The sequence below is a fragment of the Girardinichthys multiradiatus genome, chromosome 2 (genome assembly GCF_021462225.1).
Source record: "Girardinichthys multiradiatus isolate DD_20200921_A chromosome 2, DD_fGirMul_XY1, whole genome shotgun sequence".
NCBI classification, from domain to species: domain Eukaryota; kingdom Metazoa; phylum Chordata; class Actinopteri; order Cyprinodontiformes; family Goodeidae; genus Girardinichthys; species Girardinichthys multiradiatus.
In genome coordinates this window covers 7,108,581-7,130,912 of record NC_061795.1, presented here as the reverse complement: position 1 = coordinate 7,130,912, position 22,332 = coordinate 7,108,581, and the positions used below count along the sequence as shown (strand labels likewise).

The 22,332-nt window shown below is 41.5% G+C and overlaps 1 protein-coding gene across 1 annotated transcript in view; it reads right to left on the bottom strand.

The window, feature by feature from the left end:
- Nucleotides 1–3,543: 3,543 nt before the first annotated feature.
- LOC124879108 (chemokine-like protein TAFA-5) overlaps nt 3,544–22,332 on the bottom strand; it is a 120,606-nt gene continuing 101,817 nt past the window's right edge. The window contains exon 4 of the mRNA XM_047383434.1: nt 3,544–3,951. Within this exon, the coding sequence (XP_047239390.1) occupies nt 3,943–3,951 (9 nt within the window). The 3' untranslated portion in view covers nt 3,544–3,942. The remainder of the gene's footprint in view (nt 3,952–22,332) is intronic.

Sequence of the window (22,332 nt, the reverse complement as noted above, 5' to 3'; positions counted from 1 at the left end):
TCGCTTTGCTCGGTTCTCGCTAATCACGCCTTTTGTGTTGCCTCCTTCGTGTCCTTCGTACTGCCTCGCGCCGCTCTTGAATGCGCCTCTACATAGTGATAACATGTAAATCGGTCGCTCCTATCACAGAATTCGCGTTCGGTGTGAACGCACCTTTAGACTTTTCTCCTTGGTTTGATAGTCTGTGTGTTAATTCAGCTCCACTCATTCTAATTAGTCTCCTACCCTCAGTTTTCTTGATTACCTTATGCATCAGCTGTCTCCTGATTAACACACCAGCATCCCATGTCATTCTCCACATCTCCCTCAGCATATAAACTCTCTGGTTCACTTTGTTCTTTGCTGGATCCGTCAGTTACTCTCGCTATTTCCATGTCATTGTTTCTGACTGTGCTTCACATCCTGTTCTCCACATGCAGTGCTGTAAGTTTTGTATGTTTATTCAATTTAACCCTTTAGTCACTATGCTGCTCCCAAGTTCCTGTCTGCGTTTTGGTCCGCCTCCAGACTCACCAAACCTGACACAAGAAATAATACTTATACAATAAATAATAGGAATAGTTAATGAGACTTGGACAATGAAAATTTTGAAACTCCACACAGAAAGAGATCAGATTGGAATTTGAACCCAAACATTCTTGGTACAATGCACAAGTGCCAACTAACTACACCACTGTTCAGTCCTGAAATAATTTCTCAAGCCCACACACAATACTGAGCCTCCTTTTGATTTGTTTTAAGGACATTACATCTAAGTTGGATCAGCCTGTAGTGTGTTTTTCCACTTTAATTTTGTGTGTGACTCCAAATCCAGGCCTCCATTGGTTAATAAATTTGATTTCCATTGATGATTTTTGTGTGATTTTGTTGTCAGCACATTCAACTTTGTACAGAACAAACTATTCAATGAGAATATTTCATTCATTCAGATCTAGGATGTGTTATTTGAGTGTTCATATTAATTTTTTGAGCAGTGTATTAGGGTAGTGTTGGTAGGAAAAAGCTCCTGTATTGTCAAAAAAGTCTTCAGTCAATCTGTTGCCCAATCTCTATTTGATTAGCCTGGTGAGGTTACAGTGAAGTTTCTGATATAACTGCAATATTAAACAAAACTACAATCACAACTAAAATGAAGGATTATACACATCTAAATACCTGGCTGAACAGACAGCTTTGTATTGATTCTCTACATGACAGAGAGACTTTTTCCAGTGTGATTCTGGTTTCATTTTCCTAGTTGGAAAGGTTCTGGAGCTTCTCATTTTCTGTCTCACACTAACTGGGAAAAATTAATAGCCTGTTTAGCTCCTATTATCCTGTTATCACTTGGCCACGTCTTACAAGATGGCTGTAATGTCCTGTTAAGTTTACATGTCTTTAGTTAGTGCACCAATGTTTAAATTGACTGCAGAAAAAATGACCTTATCATAAAAAACCTACAAATTAAAAAAAAAGTTGAGGTAGTAAATCAATCTTCCTAAATGTGACTTGTAATGTTCCACATGATGGATATCTGTGGCACGTAACAGGAGTAAAAGTGGAAGAAAAGGGATTCAGGAAGGCTCAGGGGAAGGGACGTGCGGCCTTATCTCCGGCCTGGACAAATGGCTGGTCCTGCCATAGCAGAGAGTTGGGACCGCTGACTCAGTTCTCAACTAACCTTCAGCAAACCAGTCAGACCTGGACATTAATCATCAGCATCTCTGCGCTACTCCTGCTAAGTCTTGGAGTAAGAAATTGCAGCTGTCGTCGTGTCCACAGAGACCCAGACTGCTGTTTTTTTTTTTTACCCATCATGCCATCCTCCTCCTCTGTGGCACTCAAATTATTAGCCCAATTACTTGAGCCCCTCCCCCTCTCTCTGCGTCCTTGAGCACTCCTTAATGTCACTCTATCCTTGTGCTCCAACCTGTCCTTTCTTGTTAGGTTTTCACATGACTTGCAAGCATTTACAGCAATAGTAAAAAGAAAGTACACCCTCTGTAAATTCTAGGGTCTGAATGGCAAAACCTTTTGGTCTCTACAAGGTTCAAAGATTATTTAAAGCTAAACTCAAGAGCACAAAATCATCATGTTATCATAAAATAATGATTAGGCCAAAATGTTTAAGCTGCAAAATATGCAGCTTTAAGGGGATTCAGATTTTTCAACAAATGTTCTTCATCAAATGGTCATCTTCTACACTTCCATCGTTCTGTCTGTCCTGTGTTCATCCATCTCTGGTTTGGTTCATCCTCAAAACAGGACAGGTCCAAACTGCAATGAACAGTCAGTTCTGCAGAGAGGGTCATCAGGGCTGACCTTCTGAAAACAGATGTGAATTACTTAAATAAAAACAGGAGCCAACATCTGGTGTCAAAATGATTATTTTATTGAACTCCAACCAGCTGACTGCATATCATTCAACTATGATTAATCATTTCTGCTTTCAAAAATAAAACTGTGAACTTTGTGAATGTGACTATTTGGAAGCAACGTTGTAAAATGTCCTGTTGCTTATCTCAGCTCAGGCTTTAATTCTCCCCCCAAAAAATCAGCTTCTTTAGAGGTAACTGACTCAGGTGGTTGGTCCATATTATGATGGGTTAATTCCCAGGTCAACAACCAATATTGCTTTTTTCAAAGGTCAACATCAATATTCAATTATCATCATCATTAAAATTAGTTGGTTTCCTGTCACAAACTATGTTTTTAAGGGTCGTTCATACATTTTCAGTTGGTCGAATGTCAGGGTCATTCCAGTAGCTCAATGCTAGTTTGCTTTTGCTTTACTCATTCCAAGTCAGCCTTGTTGTAGGTTTGGGATTATTATCCTGTTAACAACTAATTGTGTCCAAGTTTCAACACAAGCTGCTGGAACAGCAGTTTCACTGTCCAAGCTGAAATCAGTTTAACATCAACTTAGAGAGGTTTTTCTAAGAAAGAAATGTCTGACCGACAAAACCGACACCTTCAGGTTTCAATAAAATGTGTAGCTCCATGCATTTTATGGAGTAAAATGTTCCAGTCAGATCAGACAACATTTGACATTTGGCCAGAATGATGAAAAAATTGCTAGAGGAGTAAAGCTCAGCCCTTTAAATTTGCTAACACACTGCCTACTGTCATGCATGGTGGTGGTAAGATCCTGCTGAGAGTGTTTTTGTTGCTAGTGTTACTGGTGTATTGCACTAAGTGGAGGACATAATAAAAATGGACTGCCTCTAAGTTTTTGAACCTTACTTCAAATCAACAGCTAGATGGCTGAAATTTGGACACAGGTGGTTTTTCCAACAGGACATATCCAAAATGGCCTTGGAATGAATAAAGAAGGCTAAACTTTTCGGACTGGCCTTGACCTTTACCCTGGTGAAAGTTTATGGACTATGGTTAAAAGACAGTTTCCAGTTTCCAGTTTCATGCAACATTTTGCATTTCTTTCATGTAGAAAGTACTCCTAGATTAGTGCTCCTGTATTATTTTTGTGTGTATTCTCTCTCCTTTCAAATCCCCAGTCAGTCGTGGCAGATGGCCGCTCACACTGAGCCTGGTTCTGCTGGAGGTTTCTTCCTGTTAAATGGGAGTTTTTCCTTTCCACTGTCGCTACATGCATGCTCAGTATGAGGGATTGCTGCAAAGTCAACGCCAGTGACTGTCCACTGTCGCTACCTGCTCATCCAGGAGGAGCTGCAAGTCTCTAATTTTTTCAATGTTGCTTCTGTTTATTGTAAGAAAGAAGAAAAAATCCATTGATGGGACTTTGTCATTTGTTAGTCAGATCTAGGGGAAAATCAAACAAAGTCTTTTCCCCCCAGCATGAAGTCCTGCAACGTTGCTCCTTGGCTCTGATGGTGGCTCATGATTGGACTGTAGGAATTAACCTGAACTGGCACCTGTTTCTTTTCATGGGAAGGGCAGTCAATCAACAGCAGGAATCATTCTTTGTTGTCTTCTTTGCCACTGTCAAGAAACCTGAAGAAAGATAAGCAGCATTAGAAAGGAATCACTCACCTTGTTCAAGTGTATCAGACTGAGCAATACCAATACCCCTATAACATTATTTTGTTTCTACATGTTTTATTGATGTAAGATGACACAATACCACATTAGTAACCAGAGCATACATAGTTTTATCACTTGATAAGCCAAGCTGTCACAGAATTTTTGGACACGATGAAAAACCATAGCTTGCACACATCATGTACTGTGCAACTGAAGCTTAAAAATTGCAGCAATCACGAGGGTGACCAAACGTCCGTATTTGTGCGTAACTGTGCCGCATTTTTCAATCCTGTCCCTGTGTCACTCAAACAAAAACAATGTCCCACATTTCCCTGGGTCGTATTCTGATAAGTAAAAAAACTGTTTGATAGCTCTTCTGAAATAAAGAAAGCAGAGCTGCAGTCATCATTACAGAGCTGTCAATCAAAATACACATCGGCGTCCCATGTCATGACCAACCTGTGCGCAACGATGCTACTAAAATACAACAAGAACAAGAAAAGGATTTTCTTGTACATCAGTAGACTACAGAATATAATGGAAATTATGTCACGGAAAAGATTGAAAGACTGAAACTTTATAACTGAGTGAGGCCAGTGAAAGGTTATGTTTTCTGAAGTTTGCCAAAGTTAATTTTCACACGGAGGGGAGCGACACTGTAAAAGTGAGTCGCACAAGAAATGCAAACCTGAAAAAGCCGCCTGCTGAACTATGGACTAATTTTTACACAAACCCAGAGATGACTGCAAGACACACAAGGTAACAGCAGCCGAGATTACCAGAGTTAAACTTTAAAAGCTTGTAAGTTTTTTTTCAAACTTGTGCTAATTCTTTGTTGTGCACTAAGAAGTAAAGCAGAGATTGATGAATATGATGTGAGATCTTTGTTCAATTAAAATTTATAACGTCATCATGTGTTGGTGATGTGTCCCGCGATGTCCCTCATAAGCATCCTTGTTGTCCCGCATTCGGTTTTTTTGATATCTGGTCACCCTAGCAATCACCCTACAATAACATGACTTTATGTCACAGTACGCAATGCTGTATGCACTGATAAAGATTCATTTACGATAAAGATTCACTTTCTGTTTTGCGATGGATGCGTGAAACAGAAATTGAAGCTGACGGCTTGACCTACTTTCTGATTTATTAAACTCATAAATATATGTTGTTCTGCTTCTCCATGTTGCTTTCCCTAATTATCGTAAAACTCACTGCACCTCACATTTATTTCTCTTCTGTTTGCAAGTCCAATTGTGCTCTAACCAAGTATACTCCTTACTGAATCAATGACACCTTAGAAAATGGGTCTCATGGACAGAATGCGTCCTACCAAATACGTCCTACTGGTTCTACATCAGAATCGTGGGCATCAAAGAAAAAGATCAGGACTTGCGCACAGGATTCATATTCAATCTAATTCCAGGGCTGTTGACCCTGATAATTTCATTAAACCTGTAATGACAGCTGCATTCATCGCAGATTGTAGCATCAACCTGGAGTGCCAGCACAGTCATAACTCATCATTGCGAAGATCATCAATATCTTTGCCTCGCCAGAACAGTGTTTTGATTCTAGTCCTATCAAGGCTGAAAGTAATTTCCAGTACACCTGATGGGGCTTTCTTTCTCCATACATCCATACTTTTCTCCATACTTTTAATAAGGTGCCTCTGCAGTCTTTCTTTCATGCCTGCTAGATGTTGCACTGAATGCTCATCTGTAGAGTTGGTACAGTATTAAGTTCTTTCTACTTTAACAGAAAAAAAATATTTTTGTAATTGATGCAGTAAAACTGACAATTTTGCATACTGGATAACAACAGCTACTGGTCAAAATGATATGGTTCCTGCCAGGTTACTGTGACTATGTTTGCTGTCAGCTCATATTGCCACTGTCCACCTAAAGCTGGGGACACACTACACGATGTTCCACCTGCTGGTGCTGACAGGAAATGCAGAAAAGCCTATGAAACCTCATTGAGGCTGAATTTGAGGGGAAACGTGACACACAATGGCCTTGTGTAGGAAGTAGGGATGTTAGGATGCACGTGTGCAGGATTCGAGTACATTGCTAGAGCAGCTGTGAAAAAGTGCAGTTTTGGGGGTTACATCTAGTTGCATCGAACTGTTAACAATGAGATACTCTATGCTTTTATTAGAAACATGGTCCGACTAATTATTTGATTTTGAGGGTTTTCTCACTGATATATAGCTACTCTTTATTAGAAAACAGACAATGAGGCCTAGCGAAGGACGCAGGGCCTGAGTAAGGTACATGTCACAAACAACAACAAGGTAAATATCACATCTAAAGAAGAATGAGAGTCAAGTTGAATCCTGGAGCACCTATTGCCTGGAGCACCTATTGCCTTTCTAATTGCCTGCAATCAGCTCTGGTAACCCCAGATTCTTACCCATCAGAACTAGAGGAAGCTCCTCCAGATCTGTCCAAAGTACCCAATGATTACCATAACCTTAAGGTATATAGCAAATCTCAAGCAGTCTCCTTACCTCCACACAGACCTTATGACTGTGCAATGGAACTGTTTCCCAGCGTTCCTCTGCCATCCAGCCATTTGTACAACCTGTCTAAACCCAAAAGAGAAACCATGGAGGAATATATCAACGAGTCTCTTTTTGCATCCGTCATTCCACATCTCCCCCTGGGAGATGTGGAATGACGGATGCCCAAATTGGCGGCGCTCAGCTCCTTGTTTCACTGGGGGTCCTTACGACGCCGCAACAACGGGTTCTGGAGCTCGATTGCCTCCACTGTGTGGCCTGGCTCCGGAGGAACACTCGTCCGAGGCATCAACATCTGCAGCGGCTCCGGCCGAGCCATCCATGTCAGCAGCGGTTCCGGCCGAGCCATCCACGTTGGCAGCGGCTCCAGCTGAGTCATTCTCAGCAGCTGCAGCTGAGTTTCAGGCTGGGTTTTACTCTTGCTCAGGACGACGTCGTCGCCGGAGGGCATTCACCACTGTGAAGGTTCGTGTGGGCGCCTCCTACTCTTCTACGGAGGGTCCACCGACCACGGCTTCCTCGCAGCTGTTTTCCCCGGCATGGGTCCAGTCCGGACCGGAAACGCCACCGGCGGAGCTCATGAGGCTGCGGGTCATGGATTTTGCTGACTACCTGAGGATCTTCCTGGAGGACCTGGACTTCGTGCACCCAGTCCTCGCGGTGGAGTTCCTCGGGAGGGGCTGGCTTAACGCTCCAGCACCACTCTCCACTGGAGGTCCCTTCACATCCCTTCTCGAGGCCGTGAGTGCTGCCACCGGGTCTTCAGAGCCACAGCCAGCCGCCGCCGGGTCTTCAGAGCCACAGTCCCCCCCCCCCGCCGGACCGCCAGGTCATGTTCCGGAGGAGCCCGTGGGCGGGTTGCCTCCACTGCCACGCCATGTTCCGGAGGAGCCCGTGGGCGAGCTGCCTCCACTGCCACGCCATGTTCCGGAGGAGCCCGTGCGCGGGCTGCCTCCACGTCCTGGTCCTGAGCACCTCCTATGTTTCCTCCGGGGGTGTTCATGGAACTGAATCCTGACGTCAGACTAGCTGACGCCAAGCCAGACTCTAAGTCAGCTGATGCCAAGCCAGACTCTAAGTCAACTGACGCCAAGCCAGACTAAGTCAGCTGACTCCAAGCCCGACATGACGCTTGACTCCAAGCCCGACACGACGCTCAACACGACGCCTTCATGTGAGTGAACTCTTTAAATTAAAGAAGGAGTTTCGATCCCGCTCTGCTTTTTTCCCTGCTTGTCTGCCTTTGGTCCAGCAAACAACCGCATTATGACAGAATGTGAATTTAAAGATATAAAAATCTGTCATAACGAGGGACAATTGTAAAAGATGTTCAAATCATTACCAGAAGTTAATAATTTGCAAGAGAGCCACAAACAGACTATTTTTTCAGCAAGGACAATAACTGAGGAAAGTGACAGTAAATCAGGCATTAAGTCTCAGGCAGTCCCAAAACAATCTGAGTAGCACAGACCCCACCTGCTGTCATGTGTCAAATGAAAACCCGAACTAGGTAGGAGTAACTGTGCAGGTGATTTGCTAGCAGACATCATTATGTTTGGCAATTTTCGGGATTACTGTAGTTGGAGAAATGAATCCCAATTACCAATACTTTGCTTAATAAATTTAGTAAACAGTACAAAGGAAGAAAGACAGCAGCATAAATTTTCAGCATAATTATTGTTGTTGTTATTGGTTGTTAAATCAGAGTCTGCGGTCACAAAGCACCTATATGACAGTCTCCATACACTCCTGTCGATGCTATAATCTGTTTAGTCAGCTTTAAAATATGTATAAGCAAGTTCATAGTGCAATGTATATAATTAAGGCTCTTCTTGTGGAGCTTTTGTTGGAAGTTATTTCTGAGTTTATCTGCTGAACTAAAAAAAAAAACTAAATGCTCTAATATTTTGTCCTTCCTGTCGAGTATGAAAACAGTGGCTACAGTGGTGGTCATCTTAGAAATGTGAGAAGTAAGTAACAAGTGAAGACAGACACAGACTATTCTAAAGATCTCTTACTTCTGGCTAAATGTTACCCTACTTAACATTCACTACTAGACTCCTTGAGGCAGATAACTACTTGTGATGTTTCCTTCTGTATTTTCTAAAAAATAAAACCTCCTCCAAAAGCCTTACTTGGGCAGTGATAAAGTCTGAATCGTTTGAATTAATAATTATTGCATCCCTAAATCCAACATCCCCTACCCTCATCAACAGAGAATAAAACACACTACTGACCAACTGTTAATCATGCAGTTATGATTGAGCTGATTTAACACGACAACAGGAGCTCTACATGTTTCAAATGAAATGTTTTAATTATGCATGAATTATATTAATTAAGCATCATTATAAACACAATTATATCAGGACTTTTTATCCCTGATACGATCCAAATCATGAAAGAATGTAAATTTGTTGATACAGTTAATATCTAACACTTGGGTCCAACACAACATTAGCTTCCTGTGACAAGTTCAGTGAGCATTTTTATGTTTAAAAACCAAGGTTTATTTTAAGGACTTTGAAATGAGGCCAAATATTGTTAAAACTAATTAAGAACAACAATCTGTCTGTGTTCATACAACCAGTTCACAATGCAAATCAGAAAGGTAAATAAAACATTACCTTAATAAATTATATTTTAAATAGAAATCAACAATCTTTTTGGCAACTGATTCTTTATAGTTAACCAGCCATCAGTTTTATATGTACTTTAAATATCGTTAATAGGAATAAATATTTATGTGTATATGAGCATCAGCGGATTGTGGAATGAAAAAACGAGCCGTGTTATGAACACGGCTGAGCTAATAATTGCTACTGTTAACTTTATCTTGACTGACAAATCACTCTTGCACAAAATAACCCAGAAACGCCTTCTCTTTATCTATGTGAATATTTATTAAATCACAGCCTGATACAATCAGTTCTTCTGATTCAATAATCTTCACCTACTCAAACATCCAAAGTTCTACACAACAGGGGTAAAATATCTAACTAAACAAAAATAAAGCGAAACAGCAGTGGGATCAAAATTGATAATATGACGAAAGGGGTGTGGTGGTGAGGATGTTGGGGCGCAGTTCCACTGTAACTCTGTTATACTCAGTCATAAAACGTCCCCCAACTCTGTGAGGTGAGCAGACAAAGGGTTATAAAACCTTTGGCGGCAAGCGAGCAATCAGTAAGATTGAAGACAAAGAAAATGGGGAATTTCACCATGAGGTTATTTTAACAGTCCAGTCTCACAGCGCACCTGCGCTTTTTACAACTGGCTCTTGGTATATGGGCTAGGTTAATTTTAGTGGCTCAGCATGAGCCCCAAGGGCGCTGTTTTAACAAACTTGGCTAAGGCAACCTATAAAAACCTCCCAAAATCTCTTAGAACCAGGCAACAAGACTTTTTACCACCAATGAAAAACCGAAAATAAGGTGACTCAATTAATTGAATGTCCACAATTTAACTAGATTTTTATATGCTTTCTTTAATCAGCAACGCTTATGCAGGGGTCAGTAACAGCTTCAATTTGGCAACACGGAATAATTTCAATAATAGAAATAAATCAATCAATTCAGCCTGTCTTTCCCTGATGCTGAAACTAATGAGTTTGGAGAGGCTTTGAAGACGGAGGCTCATCCATGCACCTGATGGAGAATAATTCTTCTGGTAACAACGAGTGGTTTCTTGAAGGGAATACGACTTAATCTTCAGTTTTCTTCCTTTAAGTGGCAGGTACTGATGCTCCAGGCTTCAATGGTTAAACAGAATCTTTGTTGTCATATGTCTCAGAAGACAGTAGTTTCCAGAGGCTGAAGAGTTGAAGGAAACCCAGAGACATAAATGAGGTTGATTAACTTAGAGCAATCAGCTATTCACCGATCAAGTTCACTTCTGTTGTCTGGATAAAAAGGCTTTAGATGAAATCAGATTCTTAATCTTGAGGCACAGTCCTTCTAAGGCAAACGGGTTGATCCTCTTTTTAATGCAGTCGATCAGCTGGGCTATGTCTCTGGTCCTCTGATTCATCTGTAGCGTCTCTCCGATCTTATTTGCTGGTCTTCTGCGTGGAAACAACCAACTAGTTCCTCTATTCTTGCCCATTTTATAGAGCATTTCCACCAAACCCTTTGTGCTCATTGGCCAGTGGTTGTTGCCATGGCTGTCCCATTGGTCACCCATGACATAAGGTGATTTTCTGGAATTTCCCGAGTCGTGTCCATATCAGACATGCCATCATCACCTCAATTCTGAGCTGTCTGCTGGCCTCTTCTTGGCCCTGCGCCCCCGCCTTAATCATCAGTCTTGTGCTGTAAGCTGCAGTTCTTACTTCCCCAATTCCCGAACATCTGCTCTATTCCTGTCTCAGTCAACGTTACACTTCCTCTTAAACAGAGGCTTTAATTCTTACATTGGTGCTGCTCAAACTTTTAGTTACAGTGTTTACTTCATTTACAGTTAAAAACCATTACTTAAACTTCATCCTTTTTATTCATACACCACAAAACATTATCTCTTTCATATATAGCTGATTGAGAATGTCAAACCTTAATGTTTTTTGTTTTTTTTCTAATTCTCAGTTCTTAACCACATTTCAATCATACATCTTTTAACTTGTTAATCAACGATTACTAATTTTATTCAATACATGTGAAAGAATATAAAATCATCATACATAATTTCTTTGGATATACTTGTTTATATTTTTGCAAAAGATAAGACAGATAACATGTGGCAGATAATATGTGGCTCCACACAGGCCTCTCCAGTCTCTCAGCTCCAGAATATGAGAACATGCTTGTTTCACTCCCCACTGCTTCAACTGTGTGTTTTTAATAATTATTGCATGGATTACTCATAGGGATATAAGGATATATATTGTAACTTTTATGGAGTTAACTGTGAGCAGTTACTAAATGTTGCATGGATTACATGGAAAGATCTCACCTTATTTTGACAAGCATTAGCAGTTAATTGTTTTACTTTTTAGCTTACCAATAACAGGTCATTTTGCATGTTTTGAAGAATATTTAAACATATTTAAGATGGGTTACTGGGGATAGATAAAGGGAAAACACAGGCAAAACAGAGTAAACCCTCATTATTGAACCATCAGCGTTTAAACTACTTTTAATAAAGTTTGTCTTTAAAAACACAACCAAAATTTCATGCATCAAGGCCAGGTAGCTTGCTAATACTTAAATATGTTTTCTTTTAATACCACTAACAATGCAAAACACAATGAAATAAACAAATATTTTTAGTGACTGGTGTGGAAGCACCTGAAGGACATCACAGGCCTCCTGCTGGACCCCTTGCAGTTTGTTTACTGGGTAAACAGGTCGGCAGACGACGTGGTCAACTTGGAGCCACAATTCATCCTGAACCACCTCTACCACCCATGCATGTACGCCAGGATCCTGTTTGTAGATTCAGCTCTGCCTTCAACATCAACCCAGATATCCTCCATTAGAAGCTGTACCAGTTTGTGCCAGCCTTCAGCTGTCAGTGGATGACCAGCTTTTTGACTGACCGACAGAGTCTGGTGAGACTGGGGAGCATCTTCTCTCGCACAAGAACTATCAGAACCGGTGCCCCCCAGGAATGTGTTTTCTCCCCACTCAGTTCAATTAAGTCCAAAATGATTTGAATCAAATAGTCTAATTTACACGTAATCACTTTTTGGATTAAATTAATTGCTATACTATTAGGCCAACTTATGTAGAATGAGCTCTACCTTCAACCAGCCTCTCTGCGGTCACTTTTTTTTATTCAACAAAAGTATTTATAGCCCAGGACAAAATATACTTTAGCTGAACATCTGGAGGTTATACCCATGTATGCAGGACATATTTAACAGAATCCAATACAACTACTACAAACCAATATTTTGTGTATTGTTGATCAAAAAGATATTAGCACTGGCTAAACAGTTGCACATGTATTGAAGAAAAATGAACAAATATATGATAGGAAAGCAGAAGTAGCTAAAAGCTTGCTTAAAAGTTGCCACCGGTAAGCAGCGTAACGAGAGGAAGGTTATTTGTCTACAATTTCATTCAGAGACTCACCAGCAGCCATTACGAGGATGTCAGTACTGTTGTCTGGATCCATGGGGGGTGTATGAGTCAAAAATACAAGAAGATTGAGTTCATTGGACAGCTAAGAGACTAGTCATCTCCTGAAGCCCTGGTAGACGTACTTGGTTCTGTGATACCCAGGGTTTTTGGTTTCAGAAAAGGTGGTAAAAATTAGGTCACTCAACTCAGAGGCAAGTCAACCTTGAGTTAAGCACAAGAAGCTTGGAAGTGCATACTTATCCCCAATAGAATTAGAAATATTAATGACGGCATATGGAGAATATCAAAACATATTTAACAAAACGAAGCAATAATGTTGCCGCCAAAGAGCGAAACTAAGCAAGGCCAAGTCGATGTGTGAGTTTGATCTGATGGAGAATTAAATTTGTATTCGACACTATGCTTATTAATTGTCCAAAAAATTATTAAAGTGTGTCAGCATCTGTCTGTGTCACGTTTTTGAGTTTTGTTAACTTGTGTTCTGGTCACCTCCCTGCTCACCATGTTCATTTGTTTTACAGTGCCTTGCGAAAGTATTCGGCCCCCTTGAACTTTTCAACCTTTTGCCACATTGCAGGCTTCAAACATAAAGATATAAAATTCAAATTTTTTGTGAAGAATCAACAACAGGTGGGACACAATCGTGAAGTGGAATGAAATTTATTGGATGTGTCAAATGTTTTTAACAAATAAAAAACTGAAAAGTGGGGCGTGCAATATTATTTGGCCCCTTTACTTTTAGTGCAGCAAACTCACTCCAGATGTTCATTGAGGATCTCTGAATGATCCAATGTTGTCCAAAATGACTGATGATGATAAACAGAATCCACCTGTGTGTAATCAAGTCTCCATATAAATGAACCTGCTCCGTGATAGTGTCAGGGTTCTGTTCAAAGCGCAGAGAGAATCATGAAGACCAAGGAACACACCAGGCAGGTATGAGATACTGTTGTGGATAAGTTTAAAGCCGGATTTGGATACAAAAAGATTTCCCAAGATTTAAACATACCAAGGAGCACTGTGCAAGCAATCATATTTAAATGGCAGGAGTATCAGACCACTGCAAATCTACCAAGACCTGGCCGTCCCTCTAAACTATCTTGAACAAGGATAAGACTGATCAGAGATGCAGCCAAGAGGCCCATGATCACTCTGGATGAACTGCAGAGATCTACAGCTGAGGTGGGAGAGTCTGTCCATAGGACAACAATCAGTCGTACACTGCACAAATCTGGCCTTTATGGAAGAGTGGCAAGAAGAAAGCCATTTCTCAAAGATATCTATAAAAAGTCTCGTTTAAAGTTTGCCACAAGCCACCTGGGAGACACACCAAACATGTGGAAGAAGGTGCTCTGGTCAGATGAAACCAAAATCCAACTGTTTGGCCACAATGCAAAACGATATGTTTGGCGTAAAAGCAACACAGCTCATCACCCTGAACACACCATCCCCACTGTCAAACATGGTGGTGGCAGCATCATGGTTTGGGCCTGCTTTTCATCAGCAGGGACAGGGAAGATGGTCAAAATTGATGGGAAGATGGATGGGGCCAAATACAAGACCATTCTGGAAGAAAACCTGTTGGAGTCTGCAAGAGACCTGAGACTGGGACGGAGATTTATCTTCAAACAAGACAATGATCCAAAACATAAAGCCAAATCTGCAACGGAAGGGTTCACAGATAAATGTATCCAGGTGTTGGAATGGCCAAGTCAAAGTCTAGACCTGAATCCAATCGAGATTCTGTGGAAAGAGCTGAAGATTGTTTATTATTTACATTAATGACATCTGTAAAGTTTCTAAAGTACTTAAATTTGTTTTGTTTGCAGATGATACTAATATTTTTTGTACAGGTGATAATTTGGATCAGCTTATGGCTGAAATCAACTTAGAGTTATGTCAACTTAAGATATGGTTTGATATGAACAAATTATCATTAAATTTGGATAAAACCAAGTTTATGTTGTTTGGAAACTGCGGAAGAAGAACAGATGTTCAGATCCTAATAGATAATATAGCAGTAGAGAGAGTTAAGGAAATTAAGTTTTTGGGAGTAATGATAGACAATAAGATTTGCTGGAGACCTCATATAAAATACATTCAAACAAAAATATCCAGAAGTACTGCTGTTCTCAGCAAAGCTAAATATTTTCTAAATCATGATGCTCTTCATATTATGTATTGTTCACTTATATTACCTTACTTGAGTTATTGTGTGGAAATATGGGGCAACACCTATAAAACCTCACTGCGACCGTTATGCACATTACAAAAAAGGGCCATCAGAATGGTTCATAAGGCAGGATTCCACGACCATACTAACATACTATGTATAGAGTCCCGCCTCCTCAAACTCCCAGATCTGGTAGAATTTCAAACAGCTCAGCTGATGTATAAAGCTAGAAATAAACAACTACCAGAAAATATTCAAAAGCTGTTCACTGATAGAGTGGGGGGTTATGATTATAGGGAAAATCTCAATTTCAGAACCTTGAGGGTTCGAACCACCATGAAGAGAATGTGCATTTCAGTCAGTGGTGTGAAGGTCTGGAATAAACTCCAAAAAGAGCTGAAGCAATGTCCAAGCATGAGTCTGTTTAAAAAAAGACTAAAACTGATGTTTTTCAACATGTATTGGGATGAAGAGGCGAGGTGCATGGTATCTCATCTGAGCACGGTATGTATGTGTGTGTGTGTGTGTGTGTGCGTGTCTGTGTTTCTGCTGTGTGTTTGCATGGGGTGCATGGGGGTGCGGGGCCCTCTTCTCTGCTTCTGGTCCTCTGTAGCTGCAGCCTGACGCTGCAGTTGTTGCAGCCTGGCTTCTCTCGCTGCTCCTCGCTCTGTGCCTCGTGGTGGTAGGGGGCAGGTCGGGGTTTAGGGGACTCGTGTGGACGGCTTGGTTGTTCAGGGGGGTCCTGGGGATCTTGTCTGCCACCTTGCGCTATGGGGTGTGGGGTTGGGATTGGTGGGGGGAGCTGGTGGTGGTGGAGCTGTGGTGTTGGATTGTGGCTCTGATGATTCAGGGGGGGTCTCTAAGTGCCGATATACAAGAATGTGAATGTGGATTTAGGCCTAATGTGTGGTGTTTCTGTGTGTGTAGGTATGCATGTGTGCAGTTACATGTACATATGTGGAGGTACATGTTTGTCTGTATGTGTACATATGTATATGTATGTATATGTGTATATATATATATGTATGTGTGTATGTGTATGTATGCGTGTGTGTATTTATGCATGTGTATATATGCATGTATGTATGTGTATGTGTATGTATGTATATATGTGTAGATATATATATGTGTATATGTATATATATAGATAATTGTGTATATATATTTATTTATTAGTTTTTGGTTTGTGAATTCTGGATCAAAAACATAGATGTTAATTAGGAAGGTTACTCAGTTAATTTAAGTGCAATTAGAGGGAGAAGGGGTATTAAAAATAAGTTTTACTTCTTCATACCCCTTTTCAGACAATGTATATTAATTAATAATCAATGTCAGATCTCAGGTTAAATATACTGACAAGTTTGCTTGTTGGAAAATGTTTATTTTACTGGTTTCTATTTGTGTTTAAGTTAATTTAATTTATTTGGAACTGGAAATTTAATTTAATGTTTACCAAACACTTCTTTGTATGGTATTTGGATATTTGTTTGTTTGTTATAAGCATTTCTGAAATTGATTTATTTACCGAAATCATTGTCTGAAATAAAAAAATAAAAAAATAAAAAAAATAAAAAAAAGACTGCTGTTCACGAACACTCTCCATCCAACCTCACTGAGCTCGAGCTGTTTTGCAAGGAAGAATGGGCAAGAATTTCAGTCTCTTGATGTGCAAAACTGATAGAGACATACCCCAAGTGACTTGCAGCTGTAATTGCAGCAAAGGGTGGCGCTACAAAGTATTAACGCAAGGGGGCCGAATAATATTGCACACCCCACTTTTCAGTTTTTTATTTGTTAAACAAGTTTGACACATCCAATAAATTTCATTCCACTTCATGATTGTGTCCCACTTGTTGTTGATTCTTCACAAAAAATTTGAATTTTATATCTTTATGTTTGAAGCCTGAAATGTGGCAAGAGGTTGAAAAGTTCAAGGGGCCCGAATACTTTCGCAAGGCACTGTAATTAGTCACTGTCCCTCAGGTCTCCTGCTTTCCTGGTCACCAGCTGTCTCATATCCCTCCTGATTAGTTCCCCTCCCAGTTCATTGGTTCATACACCACTTTTCTCAATATTTAAGCTTTCTGGTTTTCATTGTCCAGTCCCAGGTGTACCCCGCCTCCCGCCCATAGACTGCTGGAGATAGGCACCAGCTCCCCTGCGACCCACTATGGAATAAGCGGTAGAAAATGACTGACTGACTGACTGGTTTTCATTGTTTGCTATTGGTCCCTCCTGTTTCTCTGAGTGCATGTCCTCTGATCCCTTGCTCCTGTCATCCTGCTCATTTCACTCACCCGCCTGTGTTCGAGGTCAAGTTGTAAGTTTGTAGTGATGGGCAGATGAGGCCTCATTGGGTGTATGGCACATTTTCCAAACTGTGTCTACACTGTGTTGAAACTGTGTTGCTGTATCACCTGCAGTGACATTTGCTGGATTGAAAAAGTCATTGCAGGCTAATTCAATAAAGAGTGGAAACAGACTGAACAAGGTTCATTCATGTTTTTATTTAGAAACATCAGCTGCTGTAACAGCTTTGGGCCGAGGCAATTGCACCGTTTACAAACCATTTTTCCAGCATTCTTTGGCTAATCGTGGTCTTGATAGCCTAAAATTAATAACACAAATGGAGAATAATGAATGAAAGCACATAACATGCATATACTTTGTTAAGATGTATAATACCCTTTCATCAGTTTGTTTTACGTACCTTTCTGCTTGGCAGAACATATGAGGGCTCAAGGAGTTGGAGCAGCTCTCAGAACCCCTCTTCTTCCACAAGGCTAAGCGGTTGACAGTCTATAATGATCATATTCACTACAGCCTCATCAATCCCCTGCTTTCTGGAAACACCAGGGTTCATTACGGGAGTGTTAACCAGTTTTTCCCTCTCATGCCGGGGCATAATGATGCCTCAGCATTGTGGAAGTGCTTCGGTTACAGTAAGACAGCACCTGGGAGTAAATCTTACATTTAACCTACAATAGAAATAAAAGTTAATCCATGTAAATGAATTCAAATATCCTTTAGAAAGGAATTAGAATAATCCGAAAGAAAAATGATCAAAAGTGGAAATGAGAACAGAATAATCATTTACCTTATTCTCCGTGATAAGATCAAAATGATCTTAGACGGGAGAAGACTTTCTCTTCCTTGACTGTTCCATGCCGGTATTCAAATACGAGCCAAAAACCAACGCAACGCAAAGAACACAAACTATCTCCATCCAACAAAACCCACAGACGTGTCGATACATTTTCTACTTTATAAATACAGTTTGGTGCGTTCACAACCAAATGACACAGGAACTGTATCGGTCAAGTGGTTTTCCTTAAGGTACTATGCGCACCGACGCGGGGTTTCGTCATTTGCTCTGCGCATGTGCCGAGGTTTCTGTGTCGTTTGACCCATCACTATAAATTTATTTATAATTAACTATTTTTCATTTACTCCACTATGCTCTGCATTTGGGTCCTACCTTAACACACAGCATGTCAAAGTGTGTGTGTGTGTTCTTGTACTTGTCGCTGAGTGAGAACCATTTTTCGTATTTCGTATTTTTATCGAGCTGCTGGGCATGAGTTATTGTTTGAAAATTATATAATGGGGGTGGTTCCACAGTTCCCCCTCTTATATAGCAAATCCATCCCAACACAACCAGTACCACCATACTGTTTGCCTAAGCTGTCAATATAGTTCACATTAACAAAAAACATTTGGACAAATCACTTTCACTTCCTCTACAGCATGGCATCATTTGAAAAGTGGGTGTACTCGCATAATCCTTCACTGTTTCCAACAACGCAGTTGGCAATCAATAAATATAGTTAAATAGTTCATGAGTGATTATGTACTTTGCAATGCATGGTGATTTCTTCACCCTAACCACAGAGAATATACTTTCTTCACACATGTCCATCACTCTTACTTCTGGATTATTTTGTAGTCAACAGCTTGTTGTTGACTGACATTTAAGACACTAAGATACACCCTGTAGCTGTCAGCAATCATGCACCCATCTCCTTAACTTTAGTAATTAAGAAAGAAACCCTACAAAGCAAAAGCTGGAGGTTTAATACCTCCACTGCTTAAGAATAAAGATTTTATCAAATATTTTAAAGAAGAATGGACTTCATATCTGGAGTGTAATGACCTGCCTGGGACATCAACATCTGTTCTCTGGGAGGCAGGGAAAGCAGTGATGAGAGGTAAAATAATCTCATTCTCATCACATAAGAAGAAAAAAGAAAACAAGCGTAATAAGGAATTAGAAGAAATCAATAAATTGTTAAAAGCTTCCCAATAGAGGAATTGCTGGGTGAACTACATAAAGGAAAACTATAATTAAATACAATTATTGCAAAAAAAACAACATTTTCAGTACAAAGACTTTGACTAGAAAACCTTAAACATGGCAATAAATCAGGTAGCTTTTTAGCTAACCAGCTAAAAATAAATGAAGAAAAGACAACTATATTTGCTGTTAAAGGCTCGACAAGGAATGAAGTTTATGATCCTCAAACAATAAAAAGCACCTTTAGAGATTTTTACGAAGCTTTATACTCACCACAGATAGACTCGTCAGAAAACAACATTGACCAATTTCTGGATAAAGTAACACTTCCTAAATTATCAGATAGTCAAGCGATGGCCTTGAATGTACCACTGACTTCAGCCGAAATCCAGGAAGCCCTCAAAACCATGCCCAATAAAAAGGCTCCAGGCCCAGATGGATTTCCAGCAGAGTTCTACAAACAATTCTAGAATTCTGGAACACTCCAACATTCCACTGAATGCTGGAGGAAACTGAGAAAAATGGCAGACCTCTGCCAAATATTAGTTCTACCAACTTTACTCTCCTGTTAAAACCCGGCAAAGACCCAGTATATTCTACCAGCTACTGTCCCATATCCCTTATTAACGGTGATAATAATCTGTAAAGCCCTTGCATAAAGACAAGAAAAGGTAACTCCTCTCATAATACATCCTGACCAAACTGGTTTTATAAAAGGGAGGCATTCATGCACAAATTCACGCAGAATACCTAATTTCATAGACTATTCCCACAGTAAAAACACTAAGACTAATATATTATCTCTAGATGCAGTAAAAGCATTTGATAGAGTTAACTGGAAATTCTTATTTGCAGCCCTTGAATAAAGTTGGTTTTAAACCTCTTATATAATCTGGTTAAAAATATTGTACAGTTCCCCAGCAGCATGTATCAGGACAAATAACCAAACATCTTCCAGCTTCTGACTTCAGAGGGACACCAGGCAGGGATGCCCTCTTTCCCCATCACTATTTGCTATTTTTATTGAACCACTCGTGGCAGCAATCAGGCAAACTAATGATAATAAAGGCATATAATGCATGAATGTTGAACATAAAATCAGTATGCGGATGAAGTGTTACTTTTTCTCTGGCATTCACAAACCTCTCTCTCTCACATTATTGGATTAATAAATTCTTAATAGTTTAATATTATTCTATAAATTGTTTAAAATCTACACTTCTCCCAAATAATTGTTATATCCACAATTCCTGGCTGAGCCTGGGGGGTGGGGACCTGGGGTGTTTGTTGCCGGTGTTTTAAGTTGGAGCATGCGCGGGTGCCCAGCTCTGGCCCATCTCATTGTAGGTACTTTCTCCCACCATTCTGCTGGTGGGACGGAAGGTCTGTGAGACGGTGTGGGGCGCAGTCAACCTGGGTGTCTAATGTGTTTTGTGTTCAGGGAGTTGTGCGAATGTTGGGGTCGGTGTAGGTTCTCTTCTGGGGTTGGCTTTGGGTTTGGGTGGAGATAGGCATCGATAGGTCTGGGTGCGTCTGCATGGTGGGCGGAGTTGTTTTGGCTCTGTGGGCTCTCTGCCTTTTGTGGGCTTCAGTGTGGGTTTTCTCATGAGGCTACTTCTGGCTGGGGTATGGGTATCGGGCATGTGTTGTTGGGTTTGGATTCTGTGGGTTTCTTTTTGTGGGGTTGCACATTTGTGGGGGGGCTTTATTTTTGGGAGGCTGGTGAGGGCGCATCTGCGCAGAGTGCACTTTGTGCACGGCTTTTGCCTTGGGTGATTTTTGCTGTGTTCTGTCCTCTGCTGTACGACGTGCTGTGGTGGTCCTGTGCAGTGTGGCTCTGTCCGTCCTATGTGGGTGTTGCAGGGCAGGCGTTACTGGGCTTAGCGGTTGCTTCAGGTTTCTCAGCCTTGTACTGGAGTGGGGTTTGGCCTGGTGGTTCCTGGTGGGTGGTGTGTGCTTGGGGTTGGTGGTTTTTCACTGTGCCTCTCTACGGACATATGGAATGATGTGTGATGTCGCTGTTGCTTTGGCTCAGGGGCAGCTGTGGCTTGGCTCTATCAGTTTTGCTTGGCTGGCCTGGTTGTTGGCGGTTCTGCATCTTGGAGGGGGGAGCAGCCTCTTTGCGGTGCAGGCCGTGACCTTTCTGTGGCGCCCTTCAGCTTGCTGGACTGGCATATTTCCCTTGGGCACAGTGGTGGGTGGGGTGGTGCGTCGGGGCGTCTGCTTGATGGCCTGGCTGCCGCTGGCGGTTTCAGTTCCTTTGTCTGTGGGGGGTGCATGTGTCTATGCTAGCTGAATGTTTGCATTTGGGTGGGCCTGCCATTTTGGGTTAGGTTTGGCTTATTGGCAGCCTCTGTGTTGTGTGGGCCCCTGCTGTTGCCCTGCTGGCCTGGTTGTGGCTGTGATCCGATGCAGAGCTGGGGGGCATCGGGGACTGGTTCTGTTGGGCCACACTTTTATTGGAGGTCGTGGCTTCTTCTGGCGGGGGACTGGGTGTTGGGGCTGGGCATCGGAGTTTGGGCGGTCCCAAGGGGTTGGGGATGTAGGTGTCTGAAGAGCCTTTTGTCCCCCAGTCCTTCCATCCCCATCCCAGGACACCTCCCTGTGCCTGCTCCATTAGACTGGGCCTCAATTTAAATGTACAACTCTCGCTTACAACATTTTCATGACACCTACATGTTGGGCCTTGGGGCTGGGCACATTTAATGGCATCCGGGGGGGAGTGTGTTTTATTAACCTCACCTCTGGTGCCTGTGCCCACCTCTAAGAGTTAAGTTGCATGTAGATATTGAAAGTTCTGGGTGGGGGGTGGCAGACCCTCTTCCTCACCTATTTTTCTTTCTATATACACTACAACAGCACACATTAACACCACATTTCCACACCCCCATTCGCTGTTTTCCGTCTCATGTTGGAGGCCGGGAGAAGTATCAGGCCTTCTGGTCGGGGTCTGGGCTGGGGCTGTGAGTCGGGTCATGGGAGTGGATTGGTGCTGGCATTTTGGCTCTCTCTACATCATTTGGATTTTTTTGTTTCATGGTCCCTGAGTCCACAGTGGTGCACAGAATGTGTCTTTGCTTTGGTGGAGTGGATGGCTGGCCTTCTTGGTGTGGCGGGGTGTGCCGTGCCATAGTGTTTGCGGCCGGCATACTTGTGCTGGTACCCAGACATGAGTTACAACATTAAAGACCAGTAAGAACTTTTCTGGAACTTCCAAAATAAATCGCATTAACCTACTTCCAGCACAGCCAGGGACAGGAACAAGAGAGGTAACAGCGGA